The following is a 19690-nucleotide window of genomic DNA, read 5'->3' as shown; positions in this document are numbered from 1 at the left end:
ACACTAGTTGTACTTGTTACTGAACCAACAGACCTCCTCAATGTCACTCATGCCTTAGTCATCTCTCATCTGGATTACTGTAATGCACTGTATTTCTGGCTGCCCTTGATGTTACTCAGAAGCTATTGTAGAGCGCTTTGGAGAAGACATCCAGAAGTCATTAGGACAACAGCAGGTGCTAAAACATGTGTTAAGCCCAGAGAGGCAGGAAAGTATTAAAAAAAATCAGATTGGCTCCCCCTGACTCCCTGGAGTATAAGAAGAAAGAAAATACACAGGAAGATTTTCAAGTTTCTGTTACTATAGCTATCTCAATAAACTTTGTTCTAGTCTTTCTGTAGAGTTAGGTTCCTGATCTGGTCTACCCCATAAGGCTGATAGCTACAGCTGGTCCAGAGTACAGCTGTGCTACAGTAGCAGTTATGGGGTTACCTCTGTGACACCTCTGCTCCACCAGTTGCACTGGTTATCTGTGGATTTCCAGATGAAATTCAAGATACTGGTTGTCATCTATAAAGCCCTATGTGGCTCACCTGGCTATTTATAGGACCACCTTTCTCCAGTTTTCTCTCTGATCCTAAAAATGTGATGAGGTAGACATGATCCAGGTCCCGTTGACTAAACAGTGCCATGTTGTGGGAAACCAGAGTCATACCTACTCAGTTGCTGCTCCTGCCCTCTGGAATACCATTCCTGTAGAGGTTTGTCTGGCTCTGACCTTCACATCCTTCAGCAAAACTCTAAAAAGCTGGTTTTTCAAACAGCCCAGAGGTCAGGCCGATTTGTGATTGCCATTGGTGGATGATGAGTAGCTGGGAGTTCAAGCTGCATTTTTTTTTCCTCCCTCATATGCTCTATTTTTGTTTTTATATTATATTTTGTGATATTTTAATTACGCATGCTGCTTTGAGTTTTTGATTTGGTGGCCTATAAACTCAATAATATAAAATAATAAAATAATACATCTGGGAGACTCATGACAAGAATAAGTGACTGGAGTTAGTCTGTTGTATGGCTGGCAACAGCTTCTCAGGATTTCAGGTTGGCATTTACCCAGCCCTTATTGGAAATGCCAAGATTCTAAGCTGTTGCTCCTCTATGCCAGCAACCCCTTAAATAGGCTGGAGATGGGCAAAGCCAAGCAGCTTCAGAGCAGCCCACCCTCAACTCTTCAAGACACCTTGGAGGAAGCTTTCTCCTCATACACTGCATTGAAGAGCCTCTTCACTCACCTTCTCTGCTGATGTAATATTGCAATTGCTGCTTCTTGTCCTTAATGGATTGTCTTTGGAAGAAGTAGCCATGCAGCAGGAGTGCTGTCTAGAGCAGCTTGACTAAAATTAAGGAGGACCAAGAGGGAGACACAGAGCATTCAGAAAACTAAGGAGAAAAGGAAAGGAAAATCCCTTCCATTGATTATAGCAATCCCTTTCTGACAAGTGGTTCATTATTTCTAAATAATGAACCACTTGAAGAAAAATATGAGAAAAATATAATTTGTCCCTGTCCCAGTAGTAGTCTGCAAATCTGTTGATTTTTTCCCTACTGTTTTTGAGAAGCATGCTGCTTTGGGCTGGTATTCAAGGTAATTATTATGTAGAATATCATATTCAGATAACATACAGTACTCTGTTTGATTTCATTTTCAGATTTAAATGTGATGGAACAAACAAACAGGTTAACTTTACTTAAATTTTCCAAAATCTTCAACCTTTTAACCCTTTTCTTTCTGTTGTGTTGCTTCATGCAACCTATAAACTGAAGCATATTTATAAAGGTAAGACTGATGGTAAGTTCTGGTAAATGAAAGAAAAAAATATCTCCACCACTGAGTTTCCCTTTGAGACATCTGATGTATGGAAGCAAAAGGGAATACACTTGTCCCAGTAAACTGGCAAGATAGAAAAAGAAAGCATTAATGACCTACATCAAGAAATGAGAATTGATGAATAAGGGTAGAGGTGATCCAAACTGCAAACCTGCTTGACCTGCTTTGAGTCTGAGAAACGTGTCACAAATACTTGCCAGCCTTATATAAGATTCCAGTATGAGATTTTTTTTCTTGCTTGAATAATCTGTCTTCATACTTGCCAGATCATCTATCCTCTAGAAATATCACTATTGCCATATTATATTGACCAGACTTAATTACTTATATTTATTTATTTATCATTAAATTTGTATGCCGCCCATCTCCCCCCAGTGGGTGACTCTGGGCAGCTCACAATTAAAATCATTATAGTTGCTACCTCCCTAAAGATGTAACATTTCTGGAAATTTTGAAGCAATTATTTAAAAATCAAGGGTGCTTTTTTGCCCCCAAATTCCAGAAATGTGGGGGGAAATTGAAATACATGCAATACTGTTGTTAAATAAATGAATGTGTAATGTTGCCAATGTCTATCCCATTCTTGGTACTGTGGATCCTAATGGAAGAAAGGAAGAGGTCCACCAACATCTAGACTGAAAGTCAACAAGAGGGAGCTACCCCGTGAGCGAAAAAAGAACTCAGCCTTTCTTTCTTTTGTCAGTGTCCCCTAACAATGCACTTTGCACCTTTCATTTGGGAGTTGTACCTTATACAATTTACAGCTTGCCCTTCATGTATAAGAAGTATAAGAACCTGTTAGTCTTGACTATTCTATGCTAACAAAATGTCAACTGTTATCTTACAACTTTTGATTTAATTTTCATTTTGGATTTTGGACAGTAATGGTGGTATCCCCTCTCTCAATTGCTAGGAAAATGTTATTTGTCAGTTTTATATCTTACTTTTTCCCAGGAACTCAAAACAGCTTTCATGGGGATTTGCCTTCATTTTATCACAACAGCAACTCTGTGAGGTAGGTTAAGTTAAGAGAGAGTGACTGGCTCAGAGTCACCCAGTGAACTCCTGTAAAGCACTACACTTAATTATGAGGTTGAGGATTTATAGGACTGAAAATGTCATGAAGGCTACATTGGTGCTGTTAGGAGGGAGATGTTCCATACAGTAGTTAATAAGAGGACTAAGAGAAAGCATGATTGTTTCATCTGTTGATAAAGTTTCAATAGCTCAGCTCCGTTCTCTTTTACCTGGGAACTGTACTTGAATCCCACATGTTTTTTAAATACTTTACTAAGCTTGTAGGACTAAAAATATCACAAATAAACAATGTCATTTCTATAGTGTATATAATTATTTGCTTCTGTGTACGAATGCAGTAATTTTCTGGGATAGTTCCTGATCAAGTGCAACATGCAGACTGCATTGCTGTATATATTGGTGTATTGTAGGCTGGAATATTTAATCTGATAAAATTCATGGATAATGTAATGTTCCCATGTGGTTAAAAAAAGAATAGTAGGGAAATTCTACTTTAATTTTCCTACTGCCCAGCTGTGACAGTGGCTAATTTTTGTGGAGCTCTGCAACATGCTTCAAAAGTTTAATTTTACCATGCTTTGTTGTTTTAGTGAGGCAACATTATAACAACAAAAGCAAAATTATGTGTATTCTATAGCCAGATACTGCTTTAATTGTTGAGTGCTGAAATCTTAGGATGAAAGGTCTGTCAGAATATTATAGTCCTGCAAATCAAATGAAAGCTTATTAATTTTATTAGGGACTTACAAAAATACCATGTTAATGAATGGATCAGCCCTACTGAAATGTTTACATCTAGCTTTATAATGAATCCCATAAAGACACTGAGCCATGCTATACTTCAACCCATTTGATCTGCAGTACAAGCCCAAGGCATTGTAAAACCTAATTTCATTTACTTGAGCTGATCTCACTACCTAGATTCAAGGAGAGGCTGAAAGGGAACAGGAGTGGAGATAGCTCTATAATTAGCAAACAAAACGAAACTACATTGTGCAAACAAACACACATCTCTCACTTTTGTTAATCACTTAGTGGAGAGGTTTGGGAGACCTTTGGGGAGAAACAACTGTATTAGGAAAGTTTGCAAAAATAAGGAAGCAAAGCCTGTCTCTCTAGCCAAAAATTGGCCTTTTTACAGCCTGCCAGTATGTTTTCTGCATGTGTCATGCTATGCTTGGGCATGTGGTTTGTAGCAGATTCAAGATATTCCCTGCATGTGGTAAGAATCATTAATGAGAAAAACATATACTTTCTTAGGAAAAAAAATCCACTGTACATAATGTGATGTATTCTTAGTAAATGTGCAAAAGATGCTCCTGTTAGTTTTCTCCCAAGTTTCTACAAAGTGGTAAAATATCAAGAAATACAGGTAGATCTTGGCTTCAGCTGAAACCATAGGGTACATTAAGTGATCTTGTTTCACTATTGCTCACAGTGTAGCACTTCCCTTTGCTTTTTCCATTATGCACCCACCAGATCTACTGTTCAGTCTGACCCAGATTTGTTTTCATGTGGGAATGCAAGATTGAATATCCTTCCTACTGACGGAGATGGACATACCTGTTTCAATCCTAGTCAGTCTCTTCTTTGCTTTTCTAATAGGAAAAGGATTCATATCATACCTATTGATTATGGAGTTAGAAAATCTGTCATAATTGTTTTTAACCTAGCATTGAGCTTTGCATGTGTTCTTGAAAAACAGAGATTTGATGCTGTTGGGGGCATGAGAAATTCTGCGTTACATCTTTGAATGCCATAAGGGGGAAAGCAATTGTATTAGGACTGTCTGCAATACAAAGAAACTGAAATAACATAAGTAGGATTAAATGTGATATAGCATCTGAAAATAGATGGCTCTCAACTGAGCTTCCATGAACCGCTGTTTCCACCTAGTGGCTGCAAATGAAAAATATTGTAGTTTAAATTAGAGATAGTATTGAAAGCTGAAGCAGACCCCCTGCCCCCAATGAAGTGCTGTAAGGGCAGAATGCATTTAGGCACTTATACAGTCATTATTTTGCTACCTATTAGTGCCAATGCAGTTCAGAGATTGTCAGCTTTTCATTTATAAAACACAGTTTTCAGAAGGCTTGAACTTGGTTATTAAAAATCATACTGTGGCTGAAACCTGGCAGCTTAATAGCACTTTCAGGAAAAACCATGTGGTGTACACTGCAGATTTTCATTACCAATAATGCACAAGACCTGGCAGAATCTTGACAGGCTTCACATGTGCAACTGGATCCCAAACTGCTTTTTGCTCAAGTGGATAGCAATCAAGCCCCCTTTTCCTCTCAAACTGTATTTGCAAATTTCTGAACAAAGAAAGATACATTTAAAAGAAAAACAAACTAAATTAGACCCCCTTTAGATAGACCGAATGCATCAGGTAATTTTGCTATAACATCTGTAACTCATCTATCTGGTTACCCCATTCATCTACGGTTTTAGAAAAAAACACAAAACATTTTAAAATCAAAGTTCCTGTCCCATAACCAGTTTCTTAAAGGAAATTAGAGTACTGACATGAATCCAAGGGATCTGAATCAAACTGATTTATGATAATGTAATTGAAAGAGTATTGATTTCCAATGCTCTAGATAAGAAATTAATTTCCTTGTTCTTGTTAAATGGGCAGTAAATAGAATGGTAAAGGAATATGTTAGTAGTTAAGAAATCTAATGACTCCTCTTTCTTGTATCAATAGTTCGTATCAACAGTTTCTCCTGTTTGCACCTAGTATCTTGCCATGAAAGGAAAATTTTTGTATATGAGTGTTATGTGTGGTTGTATATCATAAAAAAAGACACAATATTCCATGTTGTCTTACCTTGTACTTTATTGTTATATAGTCCATCTTTTTTAAAAAGTATTTTTTTAAAGTTTTATATGTACTTAGTTGATTATAAGATGCATATTATGTGTGGCTTCCTATATTTTGTCCTATAGTTTATTTTCTTTACTCAGTTCATTTGGCCTTTGGATCACTGTGTTATCATAAAATACATTATGAACCAACTGTTGTGGAGTGGTATATCTGGTAAATAGCATGAACCAGTAGTACATCTTTTTAAACAATCTAAAATATTGGGAAAGAACAATAACATTCAAATCTATAGAACAATACTAAAAAAAAAATACATGAAAGTAACAACATTTATAGAAGGTTAAATTAAATTCACAAAGCAGGAGTAACGAACTGAAAGCCAGCATGGGGAGAAAATAGAGCAGACAACAGTACACATATATGCATACGTACAGTATTTGATACGTTTTTAAAAGAATTGTTTGCCAAAGGGAAGGATGATTTAGCTGTCCAAGAATTACTGCCAGTCAGAAACATATTAGTTAAAAAGCAAGTGAACCTTCTTATAAGAAAATGGACCTTTTTCTTTCAGATGGGCCATTAAACACGAAGGAACAAGTAAGCCTGGTCAATGGAAACAATCAAAAGTGGAGAATCCTTTATGGAATAAGTTGACCTATATGTGGCCTGTACTTCCAAATGGAGAATTAAATCAGGTAATTTCTTAGAGGGGGAAGAATATACAAATACACATGTATATGTGATCTGTACATATTTATCCAAGACATTTAAAATATATAGGTACACCCACACACACACACACACACACCCTAACCATAGGGTGGGATAATAACAGCCATATGAATCACATACTAAAACTTAGATGCATAATTCTTGAAATCACAATCCACAGAAAGTTTCATTGGAGAAGCTCCACAGAAATCTTCTACCCCAGGGAGCCATTTGACCATTTTCCACAAAATGCAGACTTCAGGTCGTATTAAAAACTGCCTACAATATTCCCATAAGTTTTGAAATGGTTTGCAATGCAATCTAGGGAATTGTTCCATATGATTAATACAAATCGCTACCCATAAAAATACAGAAACTGCCATTCATCTTTCATTATTATTATCTTTCTTAACACCTTATCCTATCCTTTATTACTGATTGTCAAGAATTCTTAAAGCTATTAGGTGTGTGCAAAGCAATAATTTGCATCTGTGGAGTCCTTGGGGTTCTCTGAGCTTGGTTGTTTTCTTGCAGGCGTTTCATTACCTGGCTAGATAATATCTTCAGTGCATAATTTGTGTCTGTTTTACAAATTTCTTAGCTTTGTGCTGCATGCTGGAAAACCTATTTCAAGGCAATTCTTTTGCTTTGAATTTGTTGCATGTGTAAGTTATCCTGTACTGTCTGTAAGTACTTTCTGTAAAGCTGATGGTCAACATGAAACTAATACTCTGAAATATTATTTCTTTCATCCATGTCTCTGTCGTGGAATTTTTGCCAAAGTAAGGAGCACAACACTGAGGAGAAGAACCATGTTTATTGCAATTATCATTGGGTGCCTGCTTTACAAGAAAGAGGGACCCTGAACAATGGGAAAGCAAAGATTTTTATAGAAGTTGAGGGATACAAGGCAGGAAATTCTAGAGATCTGACTGTCTGGCCAGTTTGGGGAAGTTGGCAGGTCCTTGTCAGTGTGCCTGGGGCGAGTTCTGTTGTTAGGCAAAGTGGGCCTTTCAGGAGAGCAGCACAGCTGGGGAAGCCCATTGTTAAGGAGATAGAATGTTGAGGTCATCAGCTGATAAAAAGATGGAAGGTTGGAGTTTCTCTAGGTTGCAACTCCCTTGTTAGGGCTGCCCCTGGGTTGTGCTGTGAGCTGGTGGGGAGGCTTCTATTCTTTGATCTATATGGTCTTGCAGGGGGCTTTGTCTGGGACAGGGAGGGTCACTTTGGGTCTGATAGGATTAAGCCAAGAGAGGAACTGGGTTTGACCTTGGTCATATCCGAAAGAGGCGGGGAAGGGTGTAGTCCATTTTGTTTGGTTTATTTTTTCCATTACAGTCTCAGTGTGATTAGACTAAGTAATCTTGAAGGTATTTTTTTTTCTCTAAACATTCAGGCTTCACTGAAGGGAGGGCAACGTTTGTTTATTTGTTTATTTATTTATCAAACAAATTTATACACTGCCCACCTCACTGTATAAGTGACTCTAGGCAGCTTACAAATAAAAAAGCGATAAAAAACAGTAGAAGTCTTTACAAAAATATACAGGATTAAAAGATGGAGAGAGTGCCCTCAAACCACCAACCACCCCCAGTGCTGCAAGCCCCCATTAGCTCCCTGTGCTAGGTGGCAGAGCCAGGTCTTAACGTTCTTCCAAAAGGCCATAAGAGAGGGGGACAATCTCATCTCGGGGTAAGATGTTTCACAGGGTGGGGGCAACAGCAGAAAAGGCTCTCCTTCTAGACCCCACCAGTCAGAATAAAAAAGTTGTCCAAGTAAAACAGAATGTAACTAAAGCATCCAGGTAGAAGAGAGGAAGATCTGTTCCCTCAAATTCCACATCTCCTATCTGAAATTTGTATCCACAACATTATTCATGGGCCCTTATGATATCGGTTTGATCATTTGGATGTACTCATTGTAAGTATTCTTATTTCAGATGCTGGCTAGCCTCCAGTTTAGGTTTGCAGTATTGTACCGTATGCTGCCCACACACATGTTCATGTGAGAAGCCACATCAACGTATAAATGATAAAAAGAACATTGAAAGAAGATGAAAGAAAAAGCTCAATAATAAATGAGAAAACATCTGTTACTGCCAGTATTGCCATTAGTGGTGGCAACTAATTTCTAATGTAGATCAAAGAATTGCAGTAATTCTTTGTAATGCAGTAATGAAAGAAACAGATGTGATATCCATGTACTAATGCATCATATCTTTGTACATGGTTTGGGGGTTTGAAGATACAGGGCTAGCAAACAAATTTTGGTGCATGTGGCAAAGGTAAATTTGGCACTTCCACATTTTAAGGTACAAATGGCACTTTTAAAAGCTTGCATAAACAATCAAAATGGACAGCATTCTCTACTGCAACTAAGTAAAGAAGTTTAATTAAGAGTGACACAGGCCATGTGCTTGGAATTCTGTTTTTTGGATTTTTCTTACCTTATCAGCACTTGCTGCTGGCTGAAGTGGTTGTCTCATTCCCACCAATAATGCAATGTATCTAGTACGGCTGTGCAGTATTTTAGATTTCAAGGGAAAAAATGTGCTTCAGAGCACAGGGAGCCCTCATGTAGCACCTCTTGCCAACTTCTTAAAGCAAATGTTTCTTTTCACGGCATCATGCAGCTTCCCAATAAAAGATTAAGTTGCTTGGAGAATGGATATGTGATATGCCACTTACTATAATAAAATAATATAACTTTGCTGTGAAAAGGATAGTTCAGCATACCCATAGCACTCCTTCACTTTTGTTTCGTTCCAAATTATTTCATCACTTCTATTTTTAATTCTACTCACTCTGCTGGAAGATTCTTGTTCAGCCCTCTTCACCCACTTCCAAAACAACTTTTTCTGTCAAAATTGTTGTGCATTTTCTCTACCTCTTTAAATTATGTTTTTGCATCTCTACTTTTCTCTATATAAATTTCCTTCATTCTCATTTTTGCAGCACTCTCATATGTATTTTTTCTAATCCACACCCTCTTTTTCTATATTATTCTACCAAACATCCCTTTTCATATTTGCATGATAATCATATCAATTCTTTTAGAACTATATTTATTTCTTTGACATCTGTATGCATGAAGTGTAACATAAAATTATCATATACCTATGAATTTCTATTTTCATACTTACCCATAGCAACCTAGATGACACCAATTCATACTTTATGACATAGATTTCAACCCTTTCATTCATAATTAAACCTACACCTTCATTTCTCTGAATCTTTTCATCATCTCTACTCCACAAGGTCAGACTATCTTTATTCATATCTATTACATTTTTCCCCTTTATTTTAATTTCAGAGACATATTTCTATTTTCTGTTTTCCTCTTCCATTAGTTAATTCTGGCTCTATACCATTTAATCCTCTTACATTCCAAGTCACAATCTTCCATAAGCTATGGTCATACCAGAAGGGCCATAGGTATTGACCTCTGTCACCCATCATTACTTTGCTCAATGAGACATTGATATAATGTTTTATAGTAATGTAAAGAAGGTATTGATTTATCAATCTTAGTCATACCTTTGCTATATGCTACCGTACGAATATTAAGAACAACTTTGATCAGTTTTGGCATATTTTAGCCAGCATGTCACACATAGAATTAAACTCCAGTTTCCCAGGTGACTTGGATTTACCTTAGGAAGATGTTTGTGAAGACAATGTGATTCTCCTCATCAATATAAACAGGAGGCAAGATTTACCTCAGTGAAGTGTTTCCTGTTGTAGAAGCCTCAGCTAGCAGATCCAATAGCCAGAAGGGGGTTCTCCCATATATTTGTAAGCAGTTAGAGCAAACACAGCAGCACAACGTGGCAGCTTCACTTTGTTGTCAGAAATGTTGGGAGCATGTTGCCTCACTTAAAGCATCACTGAAGCAAAACAGCCCTTCAATGCTTTGCACAAACCTAGTAACTTTTGTTGATTAGTTTTGGGAACCAAAAGATCTTACATGTCTGAAGTTGTAGTTTCAGGCTTTTGGTTTTGTCATCTCCAATTGTTCAAACACTGAGAATATGGGATTCAGTGGCTTCATGAGTTACTTTCAAATATACATGTGAGTAACCATGATAGCTTTCCACCTTACAGTATCTCTCCTAGGCAGGTAGTAATCTATGTAACTATTCAACTATCTGTGAATTTTGAAATAACTATGAAAAAAAATTAACTTTCAGTTATTCTCAGCTGAGTCCTGTCTGCAGAAGAACTGGTGTAACGTATTTGCTAGTACTGATACTTTTGTTATTCTTGAACTTCAATCTATTTTCCAATTCCACATGTGAAGCTCTTTGATGTCTCCAAGCAGCAGCATTTTTATCATTTTTATAATATATAGTATTATAATACCTACATAGAATCAATATTTATTTCTGTGCTGAAAGGCTTTTGACTGGCCCATTGAAGGTCTGCTGATTCCAAACAGCCCTCCACTAAAGAAACCTGCTGGTAAGAAATCAGATGTCAACATGCCTTTGAGACTGAAGGTTTTGAGGAATGGCGAGCCAGACAAAGACAAAGCCATCTCTCTTCTTGGACTTGACTCTGCATCTGTGATAAGAAAACAGTAAGAATATAGTAGTTTTTTTTTTCTTCATAAACATGTAAATGTCATTTTGTTCACAAATTAAAACCATTGTTATCTGACCTTAGCTAGTAAATATACCACTCCATTCACCTTTTTTTAAAAAAAGCTGTACCACAATCTCTGAAATCTCTCTCAAAAATCTATTTCGTTTTGCAACATTGAGGAAAATATGAATTCAAACACAAGTCCTAGGATTAAATGAAACAGCTAGCTATCCATCTTGGTCATAAACATCATTATTTATATGTAATGTTGCTGCTGTTTAGGCACATTATGGCAAACATGTGCCCACATATATTTACATCTCCATTTAATCAGACTGGTTTAGAAGTGCACAGTGACTCTTGCGACCTATATCACAATAGCCTATGTCTTTGGAGATACTATGTTGAAAAACAGTGTCTAGATTTTTGCTCATTCTGATTAATCTTGTCCATCATTGCTTTAATTCAGCAAGAGAAATCTCTGAAACTAGGATCTAACATGTTTGCATAGATCACACAGTGTGTACAGTGCCTGACAGTACCTATATATATATATCCTAGTTAATGCAGCTTATATTGTATTGATGAGGAGATAATATATTAATGTATGTATTTATTAGAATTATATCCTGCCTTTTCTTCAGAAGCTCACAGCTGTGTAGATAGTGTTCCCTCCTCCCATTTTTCCCCACAGCAACAATCCTGTGAAGTAGGTTGGACTGAGAGACAGCGACTGGCACAAAGCCACCCAGTAAGCTTCTGTAGCTGAAGGTGGATTTGAAGCTGGATCTCCCTGGGGCTACGTAACTACTATACCAGTCTGGTTGTTTCAGGGTGTCTTGCTATCTGAATAGCAATATATAGCCCCATCCATAATATTTGATCATGGATATGGAAGTCTTACTGAGCAGTGGCAATGGGACACTTAAGATGTCTGCATGGTAAAACAAGACAAGATAAGATCAAGAATAAAAAGGTGCTGAATGAATGTGGACTAGATACAAAAGGGAGCGACTGGCATGAAAGAAATATATTGAGCTACTTTGTTATATAGAGAAAATGAATGAAGATTTCATTGAAAAACCAATGTAGGTGGAAAGAATTAATGGGTCAAGAAGAAGCAAAACACTGAGAAAGTTGTGGTTGGATGAAATCCTGTACAAGAGAGAAGTGAACATTTTACATGAAATCCTGTAAAAGAGAAAAGTGAATATTTTTAAAGAATAAAAGGCAATATATGTGTGTATGCAGTGCAAGCAAGAATGGTTTGCAAAAAAGTGTGGTGTTGGTGTAAATTAGTTCTAGCTATGTTTCCTTTTTCTTTTTTTATGACTTAAATTTCTTTGGCTTACTATTTCATCCTTATTTCAGCTACATCACAAATTAAATACTGTCAGCAATAGTTATATAGCTATATTGCACAAGCCCTTATGTTTCCTTAGGCAAAACAATAATCAATACATAGTGCTCAATAGTGGCCTTAAGCAGTGAAGCACAAATGCTTACTACTCTGTGCTTAATTTTATAGTATTTGTTTCAGTCCCATTCCTCAATGTATCACTTTAATTCCTGTAGAAATCTCATCCTTTCCAGCAATTCATCATTTCATCACTTGCATTTTTATTCCATCTACTCTGCTGAAGTCACCTCTTTGAAAACAAAAAAATAGTTTTGAAGCAGCATAACATCATAATTAACTAATGTTCATTTTCTTGGGGTCTTTTAAACTTAACCATTTCTTGTTCTCTTTGACTTATTCTTTCAGCTATCTTTTTCTCTATATATACATTATTGCTATTTTGTTTTTATAACTGCCTAGAGTTTGTAAGTGACGTACAAATGAATAAATACCTTTTTCTCATCCTCATTTTTCTGTCACAATCATTTTCTTATATGCATTTTTCTCATCTATGGCTCCTTTCATTTCATTATTGCACTAAGTAACTTTTTTCATACTTTCACATACTCTATACTTTTTTTTCACTTTTTCCAACCAGCTTCCATATCATAGTTCATTCTGTCCACTTTCTATCCATTCTGTTGGGAGATTAATCTACCTTCTAATCCTTTTTCTAGCTGGGACTCATATTTTCAGTCATTCTGTTGGAAAACGACTGTGGGTAATTTCCAAGTTAGTTTGTACCCAGCACATTCCCAGTTAATCCCTAAATCCAGATCAGAGCAAGCACACACACCACTCAGTTCAGCTAGCAAAAATAATATAGCCTGATGCTTGTTTATTAAACATCAGCAAACATTAAAAAAAAAAAAAAGGTTAACTGCCAAAAGGCAGGAGGAAAGGCAAGCAAAAACAGGGAAAGAGAGAAACATGAACAACAGGCAACAATTTGCAGAACTTTCCAAGCCACTGGAAACAATATTGTGGGTAATTAGCATGAACAGTCCCAAGGGGTTATGCTAGTCTTAATCCTTTTATGTACATAATGGCAGAAAAGTAGAGATGGAAAGTAGGATACCAGGTAATCTGTCCTCTATTTTGTACCATGAAAGAAACGATTTGGTGAATGGAGATGAGGTATCTGACAATTATACTTGCTAGTTTCTTTCAAATCTTTTTTTCTATGTTCATTTTTTCCCCAAGTTGCACCCTTGACACTGCAAAATGATGGTTTGTCTCACATTTGGAACTGCTCATATCCCCTGTATCCTTCACCACTTATCTGTTTTTCATCATAAACAATCAACTCAATTGCATATATATATATATATATATATATATATATATATATATATATATATTCCTTTGTTATGTGTAAACATTAATAACTTATGCTTAAGCTGTGTATTTGAAACAGACCTTTTTGTATGTAGATACTCACCAGTCACCATTTTCATTCATGCTTGAGTCTCAAAATGGTCCAATCATTTTTTCTGATGAAAAAATAATAATTTTTTCAAACAAGCACATACACACACACACAGTTTTTCTCTAAATAATAAAGTAATGTTTATTATTACAGTGCTTTTCATGTTAATCATTTGTACTGATGTCTATTATATACAGCAGCCTTAACTTAACAAACTTTACATATATTTATCTACATACATTTCTAGATGGAGATGTTTACAGTTTGTTTACTGTCTCCCTCCCTGATTCATGAAGGTGTCCCTTATCATGATTCTGATATGCTTACTGAGACAGCTACTTTCACTTCTCAACTTGCTTTAGCCTAGAGAGGAAAACATAAGGAGAGTAAAATAACTGTTTCCTGAGCCTTTTGGAATTCCAGCCCTTTGGTCAAACTTTCCTCATTGACTTAATCTTACCTCAGTTCCCGCCTCTGTCACTGGCTAGTCCAGAGGTCAACTGTGTCTGGATTCACCCAGAATCTCTAGTCCACATAGCACAAATGCAATACCAACAACTTCCTCCATTGCCTAACATTTGCTCTTTTATGTACTTTTGCTAAAAGGCATTTTGCTAATTGGTGTCTTAATTAGGCCTGACACCTAATTATATCGAATTGCCCATAGACAAAATCCTAACTTTGAGACTAATTTGCAACACCTGTGTCCACCAAGGCACCACTATATTCTCATTCTATTCCCATCCATTCATTCCTGTCACCTAGCAAAATAAATTTCCCTTGCATTGCATTTATTCAAAATGTTGCTGTTTCTCTTAAAACTCAATTCTGGTTCTTTTGTTATTACAGTTTACTGAAATGTAATATGCTCCTGTCACTGACCTATGGATCCCTAACTTTATATGGACTCAGAACAATTCATAGTTTCTGACATATATTTAACCTTTTCATTCATAATTAAACCTATACTTTCACCTGCTTGTATTACTCAACTTTACTCCCCAAGATCAGGTGTCCTACATTCAGTTCTATTGCATCCTTCCTTTTTAGTTTTACAAACAATATAGCTACCTACTGATCCATCCACCTGCCTACTTATCTATATGTTCATTTCATTAATCCACATTGTTTACTATTTACTCTTCTTATTCCAAGTCACTGTCATGGTCATCACCAGATGGGCCTTTTCCACCTCCTCCACCCATCATGGCTTTGGTCAAATAAAGTTTTGTTAATTATATTAATTATGCTGAAGTCTACAGTATCTCTCTGTTACTACAGACAACAAAAAATGGAAATTGGAAGATTTTAATTAAAACCTAAGCAGTTAAAAATGCTCTGAAATTTTTCTTAAGGTGTTTTAAAAATTTGATCATTGGTAATTATTTTGTATTTCTATAGGTGAGGATCATTGGTAATTATTTTGTATTTTATAGGTGAGGAGAAGATTATGTAAGAAGAAACAACATTTCTATCATATCTTATGCAGATTATTTCAGAGTTTTAGAACTAAACAGTAATAAAAGAATCATAAGGTCTTTAATAAAGACTGATGAGATATTTAAGATAAAACATTTCAAATTGTTCAAAATCTTTAACTACAGTAATAAAGTAATGAAGTCTCTGATATAGAACTGAGCTGACCTAGTTGTTCAGGAATATCATAATGCCTATTTCTCACTTCTTTGAGAAAACGGCAGCACAGTTTTTCTTTTCTTTTATTAAAATAGGAATGAAGGATACTAGGGATAAATTGTCAAAGATTTTAGCCTTCCAGAAATATTTGGGAATTATGTTTCTAAAAGTTTATATAGCCATAAAGAACTTAAAACCATATAGTTTGCCTTTTTGCTCAATAATGCCTGTAATCCTTTACTGAACCCATTTCTATATGAAATCCTTTATTTCTAATAGGATAGAATATAACTTCATACATATAATAAACTTTTATATTATTTAATATTATTGCTTTTATATGTTCATTTTATAACAGAGAACTGAATATTCATATATCAGTGAAAAGCTTTGATGTAAAGAATAAGTTAAATACATCATTTCTCACATTGTTAGCAAAGATGTCACCTTTTAACCTTTCTTTTAAGCTTTTTAGAACATCTGATGCTTTTTGATAATGGTTTAATATTACTTTTTCAGATTGATTAAATACACTTCATACATCGCTGAACAATGAGTAGCATTCAGATAGGCTGTCTGCTGAGCTGCCTGAAAAAGTGATACAGTTAAAAAAATAATCTTCAAAGTAAAGTCAAGCCTGAAATTGAAATCTTTGACGCATACATCTCATAATTAGTTCTCTCTCTGCCAGATCTAAAATGTGAATATGCTGTTCTTAAATTTATTCAGATCTTTTTACATAGAAATTTAATGGATGGTATAAGCTTTTAAAGTTTTTTTTTTCTCTAGATCTGAGGCAAGATCTAAAGTTCTCCAAACTACCTTTTATGAAATTTTTGAATTTCCATGTTAGGTCATCTAAAACCCTCCCCCCATCCACCCATAACTGATGAAATGAAGAAAACTATTCCTGCAGCTGGGTTTAATAGTTACGTAGCTATATACATGAAACCAGTGTGAAGCTATGATGAGACTTTATCCCTACTGTCACTATAGCAGCAGCCAAGAAGATGTTAACATTGCTACTACTTCTCTACTCTTGGTCAATTTGAACTTGAGTTTGAAGAAAATTGTGACAGAAAAATATTCCTCTACCTTATGCACCATGTTCCAATGAAGTTTATTTTAAATGTAAAAGGTTTCCCATTTCTTTGTTGGATGTAAATGCCATAAAGCATGGGATATCATTTATGTATATATTTGATTTATTTAGTTTGCATGCAGAGTCTGGGATCCAAACAACTACTTAGGCACATTCAAGCTCTTGACCAAGAGTTTGTGTGTGTTTACCTTTTTCCAGCTGACATCTACACCATTTCACAAAGAGCTTTTGAGAGCTCCACAATATGGAGAACTGTTTTCTAAGAACCAGAAGCTCTAATTCTCTTTCAGCATGAGGAAGGAATTATCTGGTTCTTTGGATTCCAGCTGTTAATATAGATACAAGTGATGAATGCATATGGCACATGTCTCTATGAGGATTAGATTAAAAGTTATTCTAATGAATTTTCAATAACAATGAGGTGCATGAAAGGGAAGGAATTGTATGTATGTAATCCTTCAAATGATCTGTTAGAAGGTACGTTTGGTAGATTATAATAGTAATTGGTGTGACCTATTTTTTTTCTCCCCCATCTTTTTTTTAACATAAAAAAAAATACTGTTGTTGATAGTGGTAAAAACAGCAGTAACAGAACTCTTCTCAATAGCTTCTAGCCAAGTTACCACATTTTTACCTGGGGATGTTCCTGGATACCATTTCCCAGATGCTTTTGGGCTGGGGGGCTGATTGAAGAAGAAGAAAAGCTCAGTTGCTCCATCGGCTGTTATCCTTGATGCCTTGTTATCAGAATTATGTTTTTTCCACTTAAAAAGAATGTGAGAGAAAGCCATTCCTGTAGTAATTCAGTGATATAAAGACAATTGAAAAGACTTCCCCACTCAATTCATTCCTAAGAATCAATTTCATTTTAATCTAAGGCAGTGCTTACACTATATTGTTCAGGATTTGAGATATTACCAGAGGCACTATTAAGTGGATATGCAAGTGCCCGATATTTTTGTTGTTTGAATTTCCATTAATTTCAGATGTTGCTTGTGCAGCTTCCATGGGTGGAAGTGAAAGGAGCTCAGTATTGCAATATCAACTCCTTTTCTAATATAAAAGCTAGTATCAGTCTCAGGTAATTCCAATGATGCTAACAACATGATATGCATTGGAATCAAGAGTGAAAAGTGATCTTTCTCTATGCTGCTAAATTGTGTAATTATATTTTTATATAATTATTCACAATAAATTTTAAAAGTCACTTTGATTTGAACATTTCTTGTTTATATAAGATACATTGATTTACTTCAGAAATGTTGACTCAGAAAAAAACCAGAAACCAAAGGGACATCAGAAGATGTATGCTGATACAAATCCAGAAAAGGAATTACACAAAACAGAATTTCAGCAGTTTCTTGAACGGTAAATATGCCCATATTAAAATCTGTTGTTTTCCATTTGATTGTGGTGTATAGTTTTTAGTCGCCTAGCATGGCTGCTGTTCTGCTGGTGTAAGTCAGCAAATGGAATGAGAAAAGGGGAGAAGTTCAGTTTTGGCCTTGAAGGGCAGCTGTGCTGTCATGAGGGCTGATGAGCTGACCTGGCTGCTAGCCAGGGCCATTGTGGGGGAGATGTAGTGACAGCAGTCCCATTGACCCAGCCTGATATATAGGTGTTGGGGACTAGAGCCCTGGGGGGACACCCACCTCCTCAGTTGCTGGAGGATAAGCTACTGGTCTGACCTAAAATTGGAAAGAGAGAGAAGGAGAGGAGAGAAAAAGTCTGTGCATGGAGTGAACAGAGTGGCTGGAGAGAAAAGTTGGAGAGAGAAGTTGCAGAGAAGTTCCTGGTCGGGAAGGGAGAAGAAAAGTTCAGAGGTGGCTTCTCTGGAAGAAGAGAGTGAAGACCCAGAGGAATGAGAGCTCCACCCAGGACCCAAGATGGTAAGAAAGGACTCAGCTGGCTGCAGGTAGCATCTTCACGGAAGACCCAAGATAGGAAGGAGGGGATCTTTGGTCGTTGGCAAAGCCCTGGTCTCTGGGGAAGGACTGGGCAGAAGACCTTGAGAGAGGTTCTTCCCCCAATGGAGAAGCAGTAGGTGTTCAGCTGAGTGGATCCAGGAGACAGTCAAGTTGTGCTGAGCACACTACAGTAAATCCAGCTCGTTCCTTTCTTTTTACTCTCTTTCTTCTTGATAAGCCAAAAAAAGGAGGAGGAAGCAGATTTGCTAGAAGGGGATAGTCTCTGGGAGGGAGACTTAGGAGGAAACCTGACACCAGGACTGTACTGTATATACGTCTTGTAAATGCTTGTTGTAAATAGCTTCACTGTAAATAAAAGCCTCCACTATTTTGTTCTCTGTGTCAGTTGCCATCCTTGCAAAGCAAAATACACCTCCAGTTCAAAAAGAGCCCCATCACACTGTGACATTGATATTCAACATTAATATATTAGAGGGATGAGAGACCATTACAATTATTTAATTTCATTTACAGAATAGGCTATCTAAGTTTTTATATTCTGTTGCTTGTCATTTACTCAATGCTATCAGCTTGTATTGCACAATTAGAGAGCTGAAGTTGTAATCAAGGATGCTTGAAATATGAGCTTGGGTCACTTTACACATAACTGCTGTTTCCACTCCCTATTCCCTCAGAAGCAGTCGGAAGCCCTTCAAAGCCGTTCAACTGTTGTCCCCTCCAACTGACCAATAGGAAAATTTTTAAAAATCATTAAGTCATATACTCTTGTTCACATTTTTAGTTTGTTAAATATTGCACAGTCTCCGTTTGTTAAATATTCCTTTCTTAGTAATTTCCTGAAATATCCCAGTAATTGCCATGAGAGGGAGCTACAAAGCCACCAAGGCACTATCCTGCATTTGAAAAAATGTGTAAAACTTGGCAGACCCTACAGAGAGAGGGGAGTTCTTGGGGTTTTCTGAGCTTGGTTGTTTTCTTGCAAACGTTTTGTTACCCGGCTAGGTAACATCTTCAGTGCTAAAACGGGATGGGGTTTGCTCTCTGTTTATATACAGTGGCATGCCCTGCCAGTGTTGGTGGGGGTGGGGGTTTTGTTTTGTTTTTTTCCCCTCTGGTAGTTCCTTGATTAGGGTATTGTTTACTGCTGATTGTATGTCTGGTGATAATCTTGGTGTTAATCTCTGCTTATCTGGGTGATGGTTGC

General features: G+C 36.5%; 1 protein-coding gene across 1 annotated transcript in view; it reads left to right on the top strand.

Annotated features, from left to right (window-relative positions):
* DCDC1 (doublecortin domain containing 1) overlaps positions 1 to 19690 on the top strand; it is a 318605-nt gene that overhangs the window by 252988 nt on the left and 45927 nt on the right. Inside the window, exons 20-22 of the mRNA XM_088145090.1 lie at positions 6268 to 6391; positions 10807 to 10988; positions 17816 to 17926. Coding sequence (XP_088001216.1) covers positions 6268 to 6391; positions 10807 to 10988; positions 17816 to 17926 — 417 coding nt within the window. The remainder of the gene's footprint in view (positions 1 to 6267; positions 6392 to 10806; positions 10989 to 17815; positions 17927 to 19690) is intronic.

This window comes from Python bivittatus, unplaced genomic scaffold (genome assembly GCF_059951505.1).
Source record: "Python bivittatus isolate LINGU-HERP-01145 unplaced genomic scaffold, Pbiv_v1 ctg000480_np1212, whole genome shotgun sequence".
In the NCBI taxonomy this organism is placed as follows: domain Eukaryota; kingdom Metazoa; phylum Chordata; class Lepidosauria; order Squamata; family Pythonidae; genus Python; species Python bivittatus.
Note: the sequence above shows the minus strand (reverse complement) of the source record. Positions and strands in the feature narration are given on the sequence as shown.